This window comes from Protobothrops mucrosquamatus, unplaced genomic scaffold (assembly GCF_001527695.2).
Source record: "Protobothrops mucrosquamatus isolate PMUCROS unplaced genomic scaffold, P.Mucros_1.0 scaffold1515, whole genome shotgun sequence".
Classification (NCBI taxonomy): domain Eukaryota; kingdom Metazoa; phylum Chordata; class Lepidosauria; order Squamata; family Viperidae; genus Protobothrops; species Protobothrops mucrosquamatus.
The window spans coordinates 72,666-85,368 of record NW_015387687.1 but is presented as its reverse complement, the minus strand read 5'-3'; the positions used below and the strand labels follow the sequence as shown (position 1 = coordinate 85,368).

At 41.0% G+C, this 12,703-nt stretch overlaps 1 protein-coding gene across 1 annotated transcript; it reads left to right on the top strand.

Annotated features, from left to right (window-relative positions):
- Positions 1-5,248: 5,248 nt before the first annotated feature.
- On the top strand, positions 5,249-11,185 carry WNT16 (Wnt family member 16). The gene is made up of 4 exons (XM_015822275.2): positions 5,249-5,372; positions 8,164-8,441; positions 8,890-9,176; positions 10,677-11,185. The coding sequence occupies exons 1-4, from the start codon at positions 5,275-5,277 to the stop codon at positions 11,139-11,141; spliced, it is 1,128 nt and encodes a 375-aa protein (XP_015677761.1). The 5' UTR covers positions 5,249-5,274; the 3' UTR covers positions 11,142-11,185.
- The last annotated feature ends 1,518 nt before the right edge of the window (positions 11,186-12,703 follow it).

Below are 12,703 nucleotides of genomic sequence, written 5' to 3'. Positions count from 1 at the left end.
GTTGCAGTGACCTGGGGTCATGTGATCCCTTTTTGCGAACTTCTTACAAGCAAAGTCGATGGGGAAGCCAGATTCACTTAACAATCGGGTGAATAACTTAACAACTGCAATGCTTTACTTAACAATTGTGGCAATAAGGTCGTAAAATGGGGCAAAATTCACTTAACAAATGTGATCATAAGTTGAGGACTACCTGTACTGTGAATGCCACTTGAATATGTTTTTAAGTGAAGTGCAGTGTGCAAACAACTCTGAATTCTTACATATATTTATCTGGGACTCTACCGGGGTTATTTCTGAGTGTTGGGCTGCAAGTCAAAATTCTGTATTTGAAAAGATCATTGGTATTATCTGAAACAAAATCCTAAACAATGGTTTTGTTACCCACAAGTATAAACACACCATAGTTTTTTCCACCTGCATGCTGAGAAACGTTTTTAGACCTCACCTGTTTACTTACCTGACTGCATGCAAGAATTTTTCCTTCTATGGTGGTGAGAACATTCCCTTCGTCTGTTATTGCATTTTTTTTTAAAAAAATTGTAGGAGTGGAGAAATGTGTGTGTGTGTTTGTGTGCAAAATAATCTTTTATTCATATTTAACATAGAGATCATTTCAACATGAGATCAAATAATAACAGTAAATAAAAATAAGCTACATTTGTGCCATTTGCAGGGCAGCATATTGGAGCAGACCAACCTACCGAATGCTAATGTTCTTGGAACTATAGCATACTCTGAGCATGGACTATGCAAATAGTTTGCATTTTACTTTCTTGGTGTTCCTTTGACCCATCATGACTTATGCACCATCAAAATATACTTTTTTAATCAAGCTACCTTTCTGCCATATTCAGTTCACTGAAACCTTCCTGTGTGGCATACTATCCCCCCAAACTTCCTAAAATTCAAACGAAAGCATGTTTCAAAATCAATTTTTAATACTTTGCCGAGACATTCCAGTTAGCACTTCCATGTAGCTGTTTCCACATTGCATCTGGAGCATTAGAAAAAAAGAAGCATAAAGGATGAAAAAATATGTGACAAAGAGCAAAGTACTATGTTGCTATCAGGATAGCAACGTGGCAAATAATATTGACAAATAATGACTTATGTTGGCAAATAATAACTAATATTCTGAATCTGACTGGATTCCAGCTACATGGCAAAGAGTACAATTGGATAATGTAAAAATCAGATGTAAGAGATTGGGATAGGAGGACAATTCATAGTTTACAGAGTTAATCAGCATGGAAGTGGGTGTAAATAGATTGAGAATTAATATCTATACCTAATTCCTCCATAATAACTTTAACTGAACTGTAAAATTGTACTGAGCTTTAATTATTTTCTTTTGTGGCATTTCCAAATTCAATATAAATCATCATATAATATCAGTCATTATGCTTTTGGTGTTTTTGTTATATATTACCAAACTCCAACCAACAGAATTGCTATTTAAAATAAAAATATAGAAAAAAGTGTGAATTTAGAGTTCATTAATATATATACCATCCAATTCCAGAAGGATGGATTTTCCTTAAGCATTTTTGTTTCATTTTAAACATCAAAAGCATAATAGCATAAATGATCCACTTTAACCATGTGTAACTCTCAACCCACAATTTACAAAACAAAACAAAAACAATTAGCTATTGATTTGGTTGATTTATCTTTCAATAAAAAGAACATGACATCCTGTTTTTATTCTCATAGATTGGGGGGCAGGGGGGCAACTATAGCAACTTTATGACCTGTGGACGTCACCTTCCAAAATTCTGAACCAGCCTGTGATAGATCATCATCTTCACCATCTTGAAAACATCTTTAGAGCACAGAAAGAATTGTACTATAACATCCTGATGTAATTACAGAACATGCATTGATGGACTCAGCCTATCATAGCTGAATAAAGCTCCATATTTATGTGCAAAATTCTTTCGCTCTGGGCTTTGTTTGTGTAACCTTTTCCAAACAAAGAATTGTGTGCAACAGATCAACTGTTCAGTAGTTATTGGCAGACCTGGATTTATATTCTGTTTCCTCATTCCCCATCAGAAAACATATAGTTTAAACAACTGGAAAGCACATGGAATGACATGACATGCCATGACATGACACAGAAGTTCTTGTATTTGGATTTGCATTTTTAAAAAATCTCTACTTATACTTCAGTATTGCCTTCATCCAAAGACATCAAGGGAAACATTTTAAATGTTCCAGAACTTCAGATTCTTGTAACTCAAGGAAATTGTAATCTTTCGTCCTTCATGCTTTACCATAGATAAAACACAAAGTTATTTAACATAAATCTTGAAATTATTTCTGTGTATGTATTTATATTTATATATTGTCTCTGTGTGTGTGTGTGTGTCCCTCTGTAAAGCAGAATGTGTTTTCTTTCTTTTAACAACATTCCACCCTCTTCTCTCTCTCCCCTGGAGAAACATGTTGACAGGGAAGGAAAACATAATTATAGAAATGCCTTTAATTATATTGCAGTACAGTAATCTTGCTACCAGCTGCTTTTTTTTTATGATAGCCTGTTTTATTCTCATTTATACAGACTTGTGGTACAAACCACTGGCTATCACTCATTAATAATGCCATTATTTCTTAAATTAAATGGAAGCAAAAATGTGATACAAAAATATGAAATCAGGAGAAATGAGTATTATACTGAGTGTTTGGAATTGGAGAATGTCATTCTCCGATCTCTCACATATTCCTCTAAACCAGAGGTCTCCAACCTTTTGGGCACCAGGGACCGGTTCTGTTGAGAGAGGTTTTTCCGTGGACCGGAGGGTGTTGCCTGCATCTCCGGATGGGGCTTTGCTTGTTTGTGCAGACCAGTTTCTGGCATGCTGCGGATCGGTACTGGTCCATGGACCAAGGGTTGGGGACCCCTGCTTAAACTAATAAAACCTCCCTTTTTTACCCTGTAATCCCTTAGAGTCAGGAGACTGATGGAGCTGAGAGTAGTGGCAGATATTTTTTTTCTTTGCAGAAAGATCTGCTGCTACTTAGGATTGAACTCTTAGCTTTCCAAATGGGAGGTTGAGTGTCTTCACCACTAGGCCACCAAGCCACTTATTTCATTGTCTTCTATAATTCTATCCCCCAAATGCTCTCTTTCTAAATGTATTAAACTGGTTCTTACCAACAGGCCCCAATATGTGCGAGTTGGAACAAATACCTCTAATACCATTTTCCTGAGCACAGGTTCTCCTCAGGGCTGCATCTTAAGTCCGCTGCTGTTCACCCTGTTGACCCATGACTGTTGTGCTAGGTTTGCCATCAACCATATTGTGAAGTTTGCAGATGATACAACAGTAGTGGGCTTTATTCAGGATGACAAGGTGGAAGCTTACTGCAAGGAGGTCGAGGGGCTGGTGAACTGGTGTAAGGAAAACAGCCTAGTTTTAAATACTGGAAAAACCAAAGAGATCATTGTCGATTTCAGAAAAGGGAGGCACAGCCACACTTCTCTGTGCATTAATGATTCACCTGTGGAGATGGGTACCAGCATCAAATTCCTAGGTGTGCAGCTAACAAATAGGCTGACTTGGTCACTCAACAGTGAGAAACTGGCGAAGCGGGCACAGCAGTGCCTGCATTTTCTCCGTCACATGAGAAAAGCACATCTTCCTTCCCCTGTCTTGACCACTTTCTACAGGGGGACAATCGAGAGCATCCTGTAATACAGCATCATAGTCTGGTTTGGAAGCATCACTGCTTCAGACAGGAAGGCGGTGCAGAGAGTGGTGAGAATAGCCGAAGAGATCATTGGCAGTTCTGTCCCTCCCATGCAGGACATAGCACAGAAGTGTTGCTTGAGCAAGGTCCGTAAGATTATCTGGGGCACTACACATCCTCTTCACAACCTGTTTTCCTTATTACCTTCTGGGAGAAGGCTTCGTGATATCCGTAGCAGAACATCCAGATTCAGCCACAGTTTCATTTCATACAGCATTAACCTTGTGAACTCTCAAGCTTCCTCCTTCCGTTATATATTCAAGATGGACAGTATTTAATATTTATTTGCTACGTATATGTAGAGGTATGGGTCTATACATACGTTGTTCATAGTATGTTTAAGTGTGTGTCATGTATGTGTTTCACTTTGACAGTGGGCAACTAAATTTCATTTTTGATGTGTGCCGTTGTGCCCACAGTAAAAAAACAGCAATAAAGGTTATCTTATCTTATCTTTTATCTTTTATCTTATCTTATCTTATATTATATTATCTCTTATCATCATAAAGATTTTGGGGTATCTTTCTGAAATAGTGGATATGTCAGGGATTCTCTGTCCATGCAGGCCAAGTACTTCACCTGAACTGTCACCATTAATTGCAGTTTTTCAATGTGCAAGGCTACGGTCCAGCACTGCCCATCAGGAATGAGTTTCATTTTTATGAATTGCAGCATTCAGTCAGAAATCTTCATTAAGAACTGATGCTGTTTTCGGAGGCATCATCATGCACCAATCAAGATAATTTTTCAGTGCGCAAAGCTTTCAAAAACACAGCACTGACTATAGGGTTACAGACAAAACTTGGAATTAACGTTGCACAAGAACTGAATGGCACGCCTGAATGTTGACAAGAGCAAGTATTTTTTTTTTTTTTTACCTTTTTTCTGTCCAGTCTACATTCCGACAAGACAAAGATGCTGGGAGCTTTCAAACGTATTGGCTACTTCTTTAAAAAGTATGTATTTGTTTCACAATACAATGAACAGAATATAAAAGCCAATACCACAGCCTGATTCTCTCTTGGGCAGGCGTGGTGTCGATACCCGAGGCCAGCTGCGCGACTTGCACTTCAGACAATCAGCAAAAGTTTCCAGCGACGGCGCTTCGCCTCTCCGGAAAGCCTAAAAGCAGAGCGCGTCCGCAGGTCTTCCTTTTATTATTGTGGCCGCGTGTACAGCCAGTCCCAACCAATCAAAGCAATGTTGCATATTCATGAACTCTCTTTAGCCAATGAAACAGCGAACAGGGAGCACAAAAAAAACCTGATGCCGAAAGAAATAAAGAGACTCTGGTCCGCAGAACTTTTCTCACCTTCGAGCTGGCGCAGCTCATCCCGGGCTGGGGGGGCTCCTCCTCGCGCTTAACTGGCTGTACCAGAGTCCGCCTCGCAAGCGTGCGAGGTGAGGAGGGTTCAAGCGCCAGCCGGATCCCGGTGCCCGCATCTCTGCCTCGCCGCGTCGGAGCGAGCAGGGGGGAAGGTAGAGTTTTGGCTGTCCAAGGAGCTCCATGCGTTGGCTATGGAGAAAGGGGCGCCCTTGGGACTGCCTCGCCTGTGCGTGCTGTGGACGGCGGTGCTGTGGGAAGTCTGCCGCTGCGGCGCCCACGCCAACTGGATGTGAGTAGCATAGGCTCGCGGGAGTCGGGCGTGGGAGGAAGCGGAGTTTGAGTCTGTCCGTTCTCTAGTAATACTCGGAGAAGGATATTTTTGCCCGCAACCTAAGCAATCCCGTTATTATTCCTGGGTGAAGCGTTGCAAACGAGGCTTTTCCTCTCTGCCTCTCCTGTGCGGGCTGTAATTTGGAATGAGAACATCATTGATGAGCCTGATCGATCCCCATACAAATGTCCTCCCCTTAATAAGGCTCCAGTGATGGCATGATGACAGTTCCTAATGATGATAAGGTAAGTCACTTTTTTATTTTCTATCCAAGAGGTTTTGAATCCCTCCAAAGGAGAAGAAACCAAGGGGGGAGTTGAAATCTCACAGCTGATTTTAAAAAAAATAGAGCCCCTTTAGCACTATTTATGCTAGAGTCTAGGACAGGGGTAGTCAACCTTGGCTCTTTTATGACTCGTGGACTTCAACTCCCAGAATTCCTGAGCCAGCATGGCTCAGCTTGGAAACCTCTCCCTTTTCCCTCAGCATAGCTGGCTCAGGAATTCTGGAAGTTGAAGTCCACTAGTCATAAAAGAGCCAAGGTTGACTACCCCTGGTCTAGGACTAGGTCAGTGGTGGCGAACCTATGGCACGGGTGCCAGAGGCGGCACTCGGAGCCCTCTCTGTGGGCACACGTGCCATTGCCCCAGCCTTGCCTCCCCCCGCGACCCCCTCCTCACCAGCAGCCCCCCTGGAGGAGAGTCTCCCTCGAGAGTGGCCCACGCGGAGCAGTGCAGCCAAAGACATGGCAGCCAGGCAGCGTAGACAAGACTCTGCCCTCACGCCCCATTGCACACAGTTGATGCTGCGGGGCGCGGGCAGAGGGTGTGGCTGCCATGGCGCTGCTGGGCGATCTGCGGCGGGCCCTGGAGGTAGTAGGTGGCCCTGCAGGCAGGCGGGGTAGGGGCGGGGCAGGGGGTGGAGCAGGGGTGGGGCAGTTTTTGGGCACTCAGTCTCTAAAAGGTTCGCCATCACTGGACTAGGTCAATATTATTAAACTGGGATGTTTAGAAAAAAAAGGTATGGCATAGCAGATTTTTATCAAGACAGAGTTTTCATGAAATTATAGATCAGTCAAAAGGAGCTTGAACAAAACAAAACCATAGGGAATGTATTACCTATTTTATTTCGCTAAATAAATGCCCAGCTGCTTGTTTACATTATGATCTGATGGTCTAAATCAGTGTTTCTCAACCTTGACAATTTTAAGGCATGTGGCTGTGGAATTCTGGGAGTTGAAGTCCACATGCCTTAAAATTGTCAATGTTGAGAAACACTGGTCTAAATCAGTGGCCCCCAACCTTTTGGGTACCAGGGACCTGTTTCAGGGAGAGAGGTTTTTCTGTGGACTGGAGAGGGCGTGGTTTTGCCTGCTGCCTACATCCTGTGGATGGGGCTTTGCTTGTTTGCGCGACCCAGTTGCTGGCATGCCAAGGCCCGGTGCCGGTCCACAGACCAGGGGTTGGGGACCCTGGTCTAAATGATGTGAGAGAGATCTGAATGAGTGTATGTGTATACGTGCATACATATTTATTTAATGTTGTGTGAAGGTAGCCCCAAATATTGACTAAATCTGCCCTTACTACATTTCCCAAAAGCCCAAAGGCCGTTTAAAGGCATGTGTATGTCTTTTAAACATAATCAAACCGCTCCTCGTTCCCAACAATTGTGCCAGAATAACAACCTTTTAAAAACAACAACACACAATCAGAACCCTGGGCCCCTTAATCTTTCTGATTACAAAATAAATCTGTATTGATGGGCATTCCATCACAGCTTGTTTTGTGCTATCTGACATTATTTAGAAACAAAGTGTTAAGTTTGAATGTTGTTATTTTAGTATGTTCAAGATAGGTTTAAGAATCACTCTCTGATTACTCAAAAAACAGCAGCACTGGGCCAACCTTTATCAGTGTTTCACAACCTTGACAGTTTGAAGATGGGTGGACTTCAACTCCCAGCAATGCTGGCTGTGGAATTCTAGGAGTTGAAGTCCACCCATCTTCAAGCTGCCACGGTTGAAAAATACTGCTTTATCAGAATTTAGAGGCTAAGTAAAGTCAAATATAGCTATACATTTGAATGGGTGACTACGTACTCATCTTAGGGCTATGACTGGGTTAAGAAGTTGAATATCATCTTGGAAGATAAGACAATGGCAGACTGCTTCCTATTGGTTTCTATTACACATGAGACACAACAAATTACATTTGACTGAAATTACTTTAGTTCTAAATATTAAGTCAAAATGGCCTGAAAACCTGACGGAATGTTTCACTGGATGTTATGCATGCATAGAGCCTGTTTTATCACCAGCTTGGGCATTTAAAATCATGGAAAATATTGAAAATTTTAGAGTCCTGCAAAAAGCATTTTTGAAATGTAACTTTAGGCATGAGACTGAAATTCATGGTATTCTGTATATTATTCATTTTTAATTTTTTATAGATCTGTAGACTTGTAAATATCTCAATTATTTTTGAAATCACTGAAGAAATATCACGTAGTACCCAGAGTCCTGATTCTTAGTGTATAATTAATCTTATTAACCACTGGCAAAGAGACTATCACTTAGTATGTGCATCATGAGTCTCTGCTCCTTTGCCCATTATTTTTTTCAATCATCATCACTCTGTGGAGTTATGACAGTTGTTGATTGTAGAGGTTTCATTGTGGGCCATCCTTTCTGTCTGTTAGCATAACATGAAAAACATGGAACTTGGGCCTCACCCCCGGGATGCTTTTGCAGGTGGCTGGGTATTGCCTCCTTTGGTGTCCCAGAGAAATTGGGTTGTGGTAACCTGCCGCTGAATGGTCACCAAAAGGACCTGTGCAAGAAGAAGCCCTACCTCCTGCACAGCATCCGAGAAGGAGCACGCTTGGGCATCCGAGAATGCCAGAGCCAATTCAGACATGAGCGGTGGAACTGTCTACTCTCTCCGGATACAGTGCCTGCACTTTCCACTAATCCTTCATCCATCTCCGCCTCTCCTGCTTTCTCCATCTTTGGCTATGAGTTGAGCAGCGGTAGGTTCTTAGTTGGCAGCACTAGTGGTTGGGAGGTCCTTTGGAAGGCTTAAGCCTGAACTCTTGCATCAATGTTGTCCAAGCTAAATCAGGTTCTCATTAGCCCTGGAACAAAGTGATGGTCTGAGAACTTGGATCCTCCAATTTCATAAATGAAGGAGTGCAAATATATTCATTTCTGAAGAAACTATGGAATATGAACAAAAGTTTCTTGAGGAAATGTTATGATTTACTGTACTCATTTATATAATTTCAGCATATTGGTCCCATTAATGGCTCAGATCCAAATTAAGTTGTTCATTGATTGGATTGGATTGACTCAGATAGAAGAACTGATTTTCTTGAGGAAAACCAGATGGTACGACTCTTAGTTGCATGTTAGCATTAGTGATTAATCACAGGAACATACTGCTGATATTTTTTTAACGAGTACTTTTTTTTTTGGTAGGTACCAAAGAAACAGCATTTATCTATGCTGTGATGGCAGCTGGCCTAGTGCATTCAGTGACACATTCATGCAGCACAGGGAATCTGACTGACTGTGCCTGTGATTCCATGTTACAAAACAGTGGTTCAGCCAGAGAAGGCTGGCACTGGGGTGGATGTTCTGATGATATCCAGTATGGAATGTGGTTGAGCAGAAAGTTCTTAGATGGTCCAACAAAAAACATCTCCAGAAAAGATAGAAATGGATTGATGGTCATGAATCTGCATAATAATGAAGCAGGAAGACTGGTATGGATTCAAATATTTTTCCTTCCATTCTTCTCTCCCATGTATCCATAAATACTGATGAGAGAAAGTTACACATTTGTTTTATTTGGATCCTGTGTGAATAGGGGGTTCATGCAATCATAGTTACTTTGTCTGTTTGCTCTCCTTGTTAGCTCCACCTGAGCAAATAAGAATGGAGAGCCCTTGAGATATTAGTGAATTACAAATCCTACTCTCTGTTATCGTTGAACATGCTGGCTACTGAACATTGTAATTCAATAACAACTGAATTTCCATTAAAGAAGCTTTCTCCACCAGGGTGTTCTTCAGAATGGGCTGCACTAAAAATAATGCACTTTCTATGTGGAAGTTAAGCTTTGAGGAAAATATATATATTTATGGGTACATACAGTCTGAAAGTACTGGGAAAGTTGTCAGTTCTTTGAAGTAGGTCAGGAAATATTCTCACAAGAAATATTGGAACTAATTTAGAGTAACAGGCTCTATTGGAACTAATTTAGAGTAACAGCAGGGGTGTCAAACTGCCGGCCCACAGGCCGGATGCATGATAGCAAAACCGCACCCACCCCATTGCCCGCAATGGCAAAAAAGTCACGATACGTCACGTGACGTTGTGAGTTTGACATCCCTGGGCTAGAGTAACAGAAAATCTAAGAGTATTTTCCTTCCCTCCCTATTATACTGAAGAGAATCAGGGAGGGATCGTGGTTTTTTTTAAAATTTTCTTTAAGATTTCTTGGGCTTAGCTCATATTCTAGTGCCACTTCATTCCTCCTTCGATATCATATTTGGTTTTCTGCACAAATCACGGATATGATTTTCTGTAGAATGAATATTGATGTCCTGGCCCTTCTTTATTCATGCAGAAATCTGAATGGTCCCAGGAACTGCATTAAGCATTAAAGGCTATCAAAACAGTACATACAGTCCACCTTTCCCTTGAGATTTCAGAGCAGAAAGATATAGATTATTATCAATAAAGGAGAATATTTGTAGCTCAGGGTTGAAATGAGGGGTCCTTAGTGTTCTCTGAGCTTGCTTGTTTTCTTGCAGACGTTTCATTACCCAAACTAGGTCATCATCAGATATTACCTAGTTAGGGTAATGAAACGTCTGCAAGAAAACAAGCAAGCTCAGAGAGCACCAAGGACTCCTCACAGATTATTATATTGTGTATGGGATTTTGTGCGATTTAATGAAAGCAGGAAGCTATCCTCCATACTGCTTACAAAATGTCTAAAGCTGATGATGAATACCCAAGCTGCTGCCACTTTGTCCACTGTTCAATATACTGTAACTTATCCCATGGCTGAAGAAACAAGCTGTTGCCTAGTTTAGTCTTTTGGTCCATATGAAAACTGCATTCAGTATTTGTGCTATATAAGGAAAAGCAATTTATAAATAAAAAAAGAGATTCAAATGCTGTGGAATATGCTTGGTATGCTACCTAAGAGACAGTTGATCCTTTCTAATTGTGGCTTGCTTTAATTTTTCTTCCAGGCAGTAGCAAAACTGATGTCCATCAACTGCCGCTGTCACGGCGTATCTGGTTCTTGTGCTCTGAAAACCTGCTGGAGAACCATGACGTCTTTTGCAAAAGTTGGCAGTTTTTTAAAAGAAAAGTATGAGAACAGTATCCAGATTTCTGACAGACTAAGAAGAAAAATACGCAGGAAAGAAAAAAGCCAGCAGAACATCCCAATCCACAAAGAGGACCTGCTGTATATCAACAGATCACCCAACTATTGTATGGAAGATCGCAAACTGGGGGTCTCTGGGACACAAGGGAGGGAATGCAATCGCACATCAGCTGGACTAGATGGATGCAACCTCCTCTGCTGTGGCCGTGGATATAACACTCAAGTGGTCAGGCATGTGGAGAGATGTGAGTGCAAATTTGTTTGGTGTTGCTATGTACGCTGCAGAAGATGTGAGACTGTTACTGACGTTCATACTTGCAAATGAAAGTAATTGCCTCAAATATCTGTCATGGAACAAGCAAAAGAAAAATGAACATTTTCTCTGGAGTCCAAGGTTGAAAGCTTTTTTTGTGTGTGGAAAAAGCAACTTGGAAGAAATAGCAACACATCACCTGGGCACTTGGATTTCATGAGAAATTTGCATACTTGGACAGTGTATTTGTGTAATTCAGTCCACAATGGCTGTGGATTTTCAATATTTCAGTCACATACGGTACTTTAGTGAATTTAGTGCCCAGGAAATCAGACTAGCTTAGATTTAACATTCAAAAGTTAAAATAATATCCTGTATTAAGGCACCTTGCTCTCCTGTAATGAGAACATTCTGTTTATAAAATATCCATAAAATCATTTGCACAGCAACTGATAGCTGGGAATGACACTGATGTTCAAGCAAAGCATCCAAGACTTGGTTAATCAATCACAACCCCCAAAAATGGCTGGATAGATTTCTTAGAGTAGATTTTATACAAGTAGTCCTTGACTTATGACTGGTCACTTAGCAACCATTGGAAGTTACAATGGATCTTGAAAAAGGAACTTGGGACCTGGTTTCTTACGTATGTCCTCCTCCCTGCAGGCTTGTGACTACATTTTGCGTGTTTGGCAGCCAGCCTACATTTACAGCCATTTGTAGCATCCGATGATCAACATGACTATGTTTTTTTCCCCCCAGGAACAGCCATTTTCTTCTAGTTTCCAGCAAAAGTGCCCCATAGTGAACAATGGGTCGCTTAATAACTGTGGTGTTCACTTAATGTCCATGGCATTCCCTTTATAACTGCTGCATTTTCTTAACAACTATCACAAAAAAAATTAAATCGAACACAGTCATGTGATGACATGCTTTATGATGATCATGACTTACAACCAAAATTGCAGGCTCAATTACTGTCATAAGTCGAGAGCTAGTGTCATTGGTACAGTCATCAGCATTAGAGAACAAGCTTGTTGATGCAGATGGTGTGCTGTAAAACAACAGTGTATTTCGTGTGTTTTCACTTCCTTCTATTCCAATGTTCTATTTTTTCATTTAAGACAGAAACAGAATGAGGGAGGGGGTCCTTGGTGCTATCTGTGCTTGGTTGTTTTCTTGCAGAGATTTCATTAGCCAAACTGGGTACATCGTTAGTGTTAGCACTGATCAGTCCTAGCACTGATGATGTTACCTGGTTTGGGTAATGAAACATCTGCAAGAAAACAATCAAGCTCAGAGAGCACCAAAGACCACTAATTTCAACGCTGAACTACAAATATTATCTTCTACAAGAGAAACAGAACTGTGTGCTTGTGGCAATTGTACAGTAGTATTCAAGCACTGAAGTGTGTTCCTGTTTTCCCTTGAGGCATCTTAATTATGTCTACATTGTGATGCATTTCAGAGCAATCTCATTTTTAAAAAAGAAAACAATAGGTATGATATTGATTTGTAAAGATACTGTACAATGTACCATGAAATAAATAATGTACCTGTTGAGGACCCCTTGCACATGGAATAAATACAAGTCACCTATGAAGTCAATTGCAGATTGCACAGCTGCCTACATA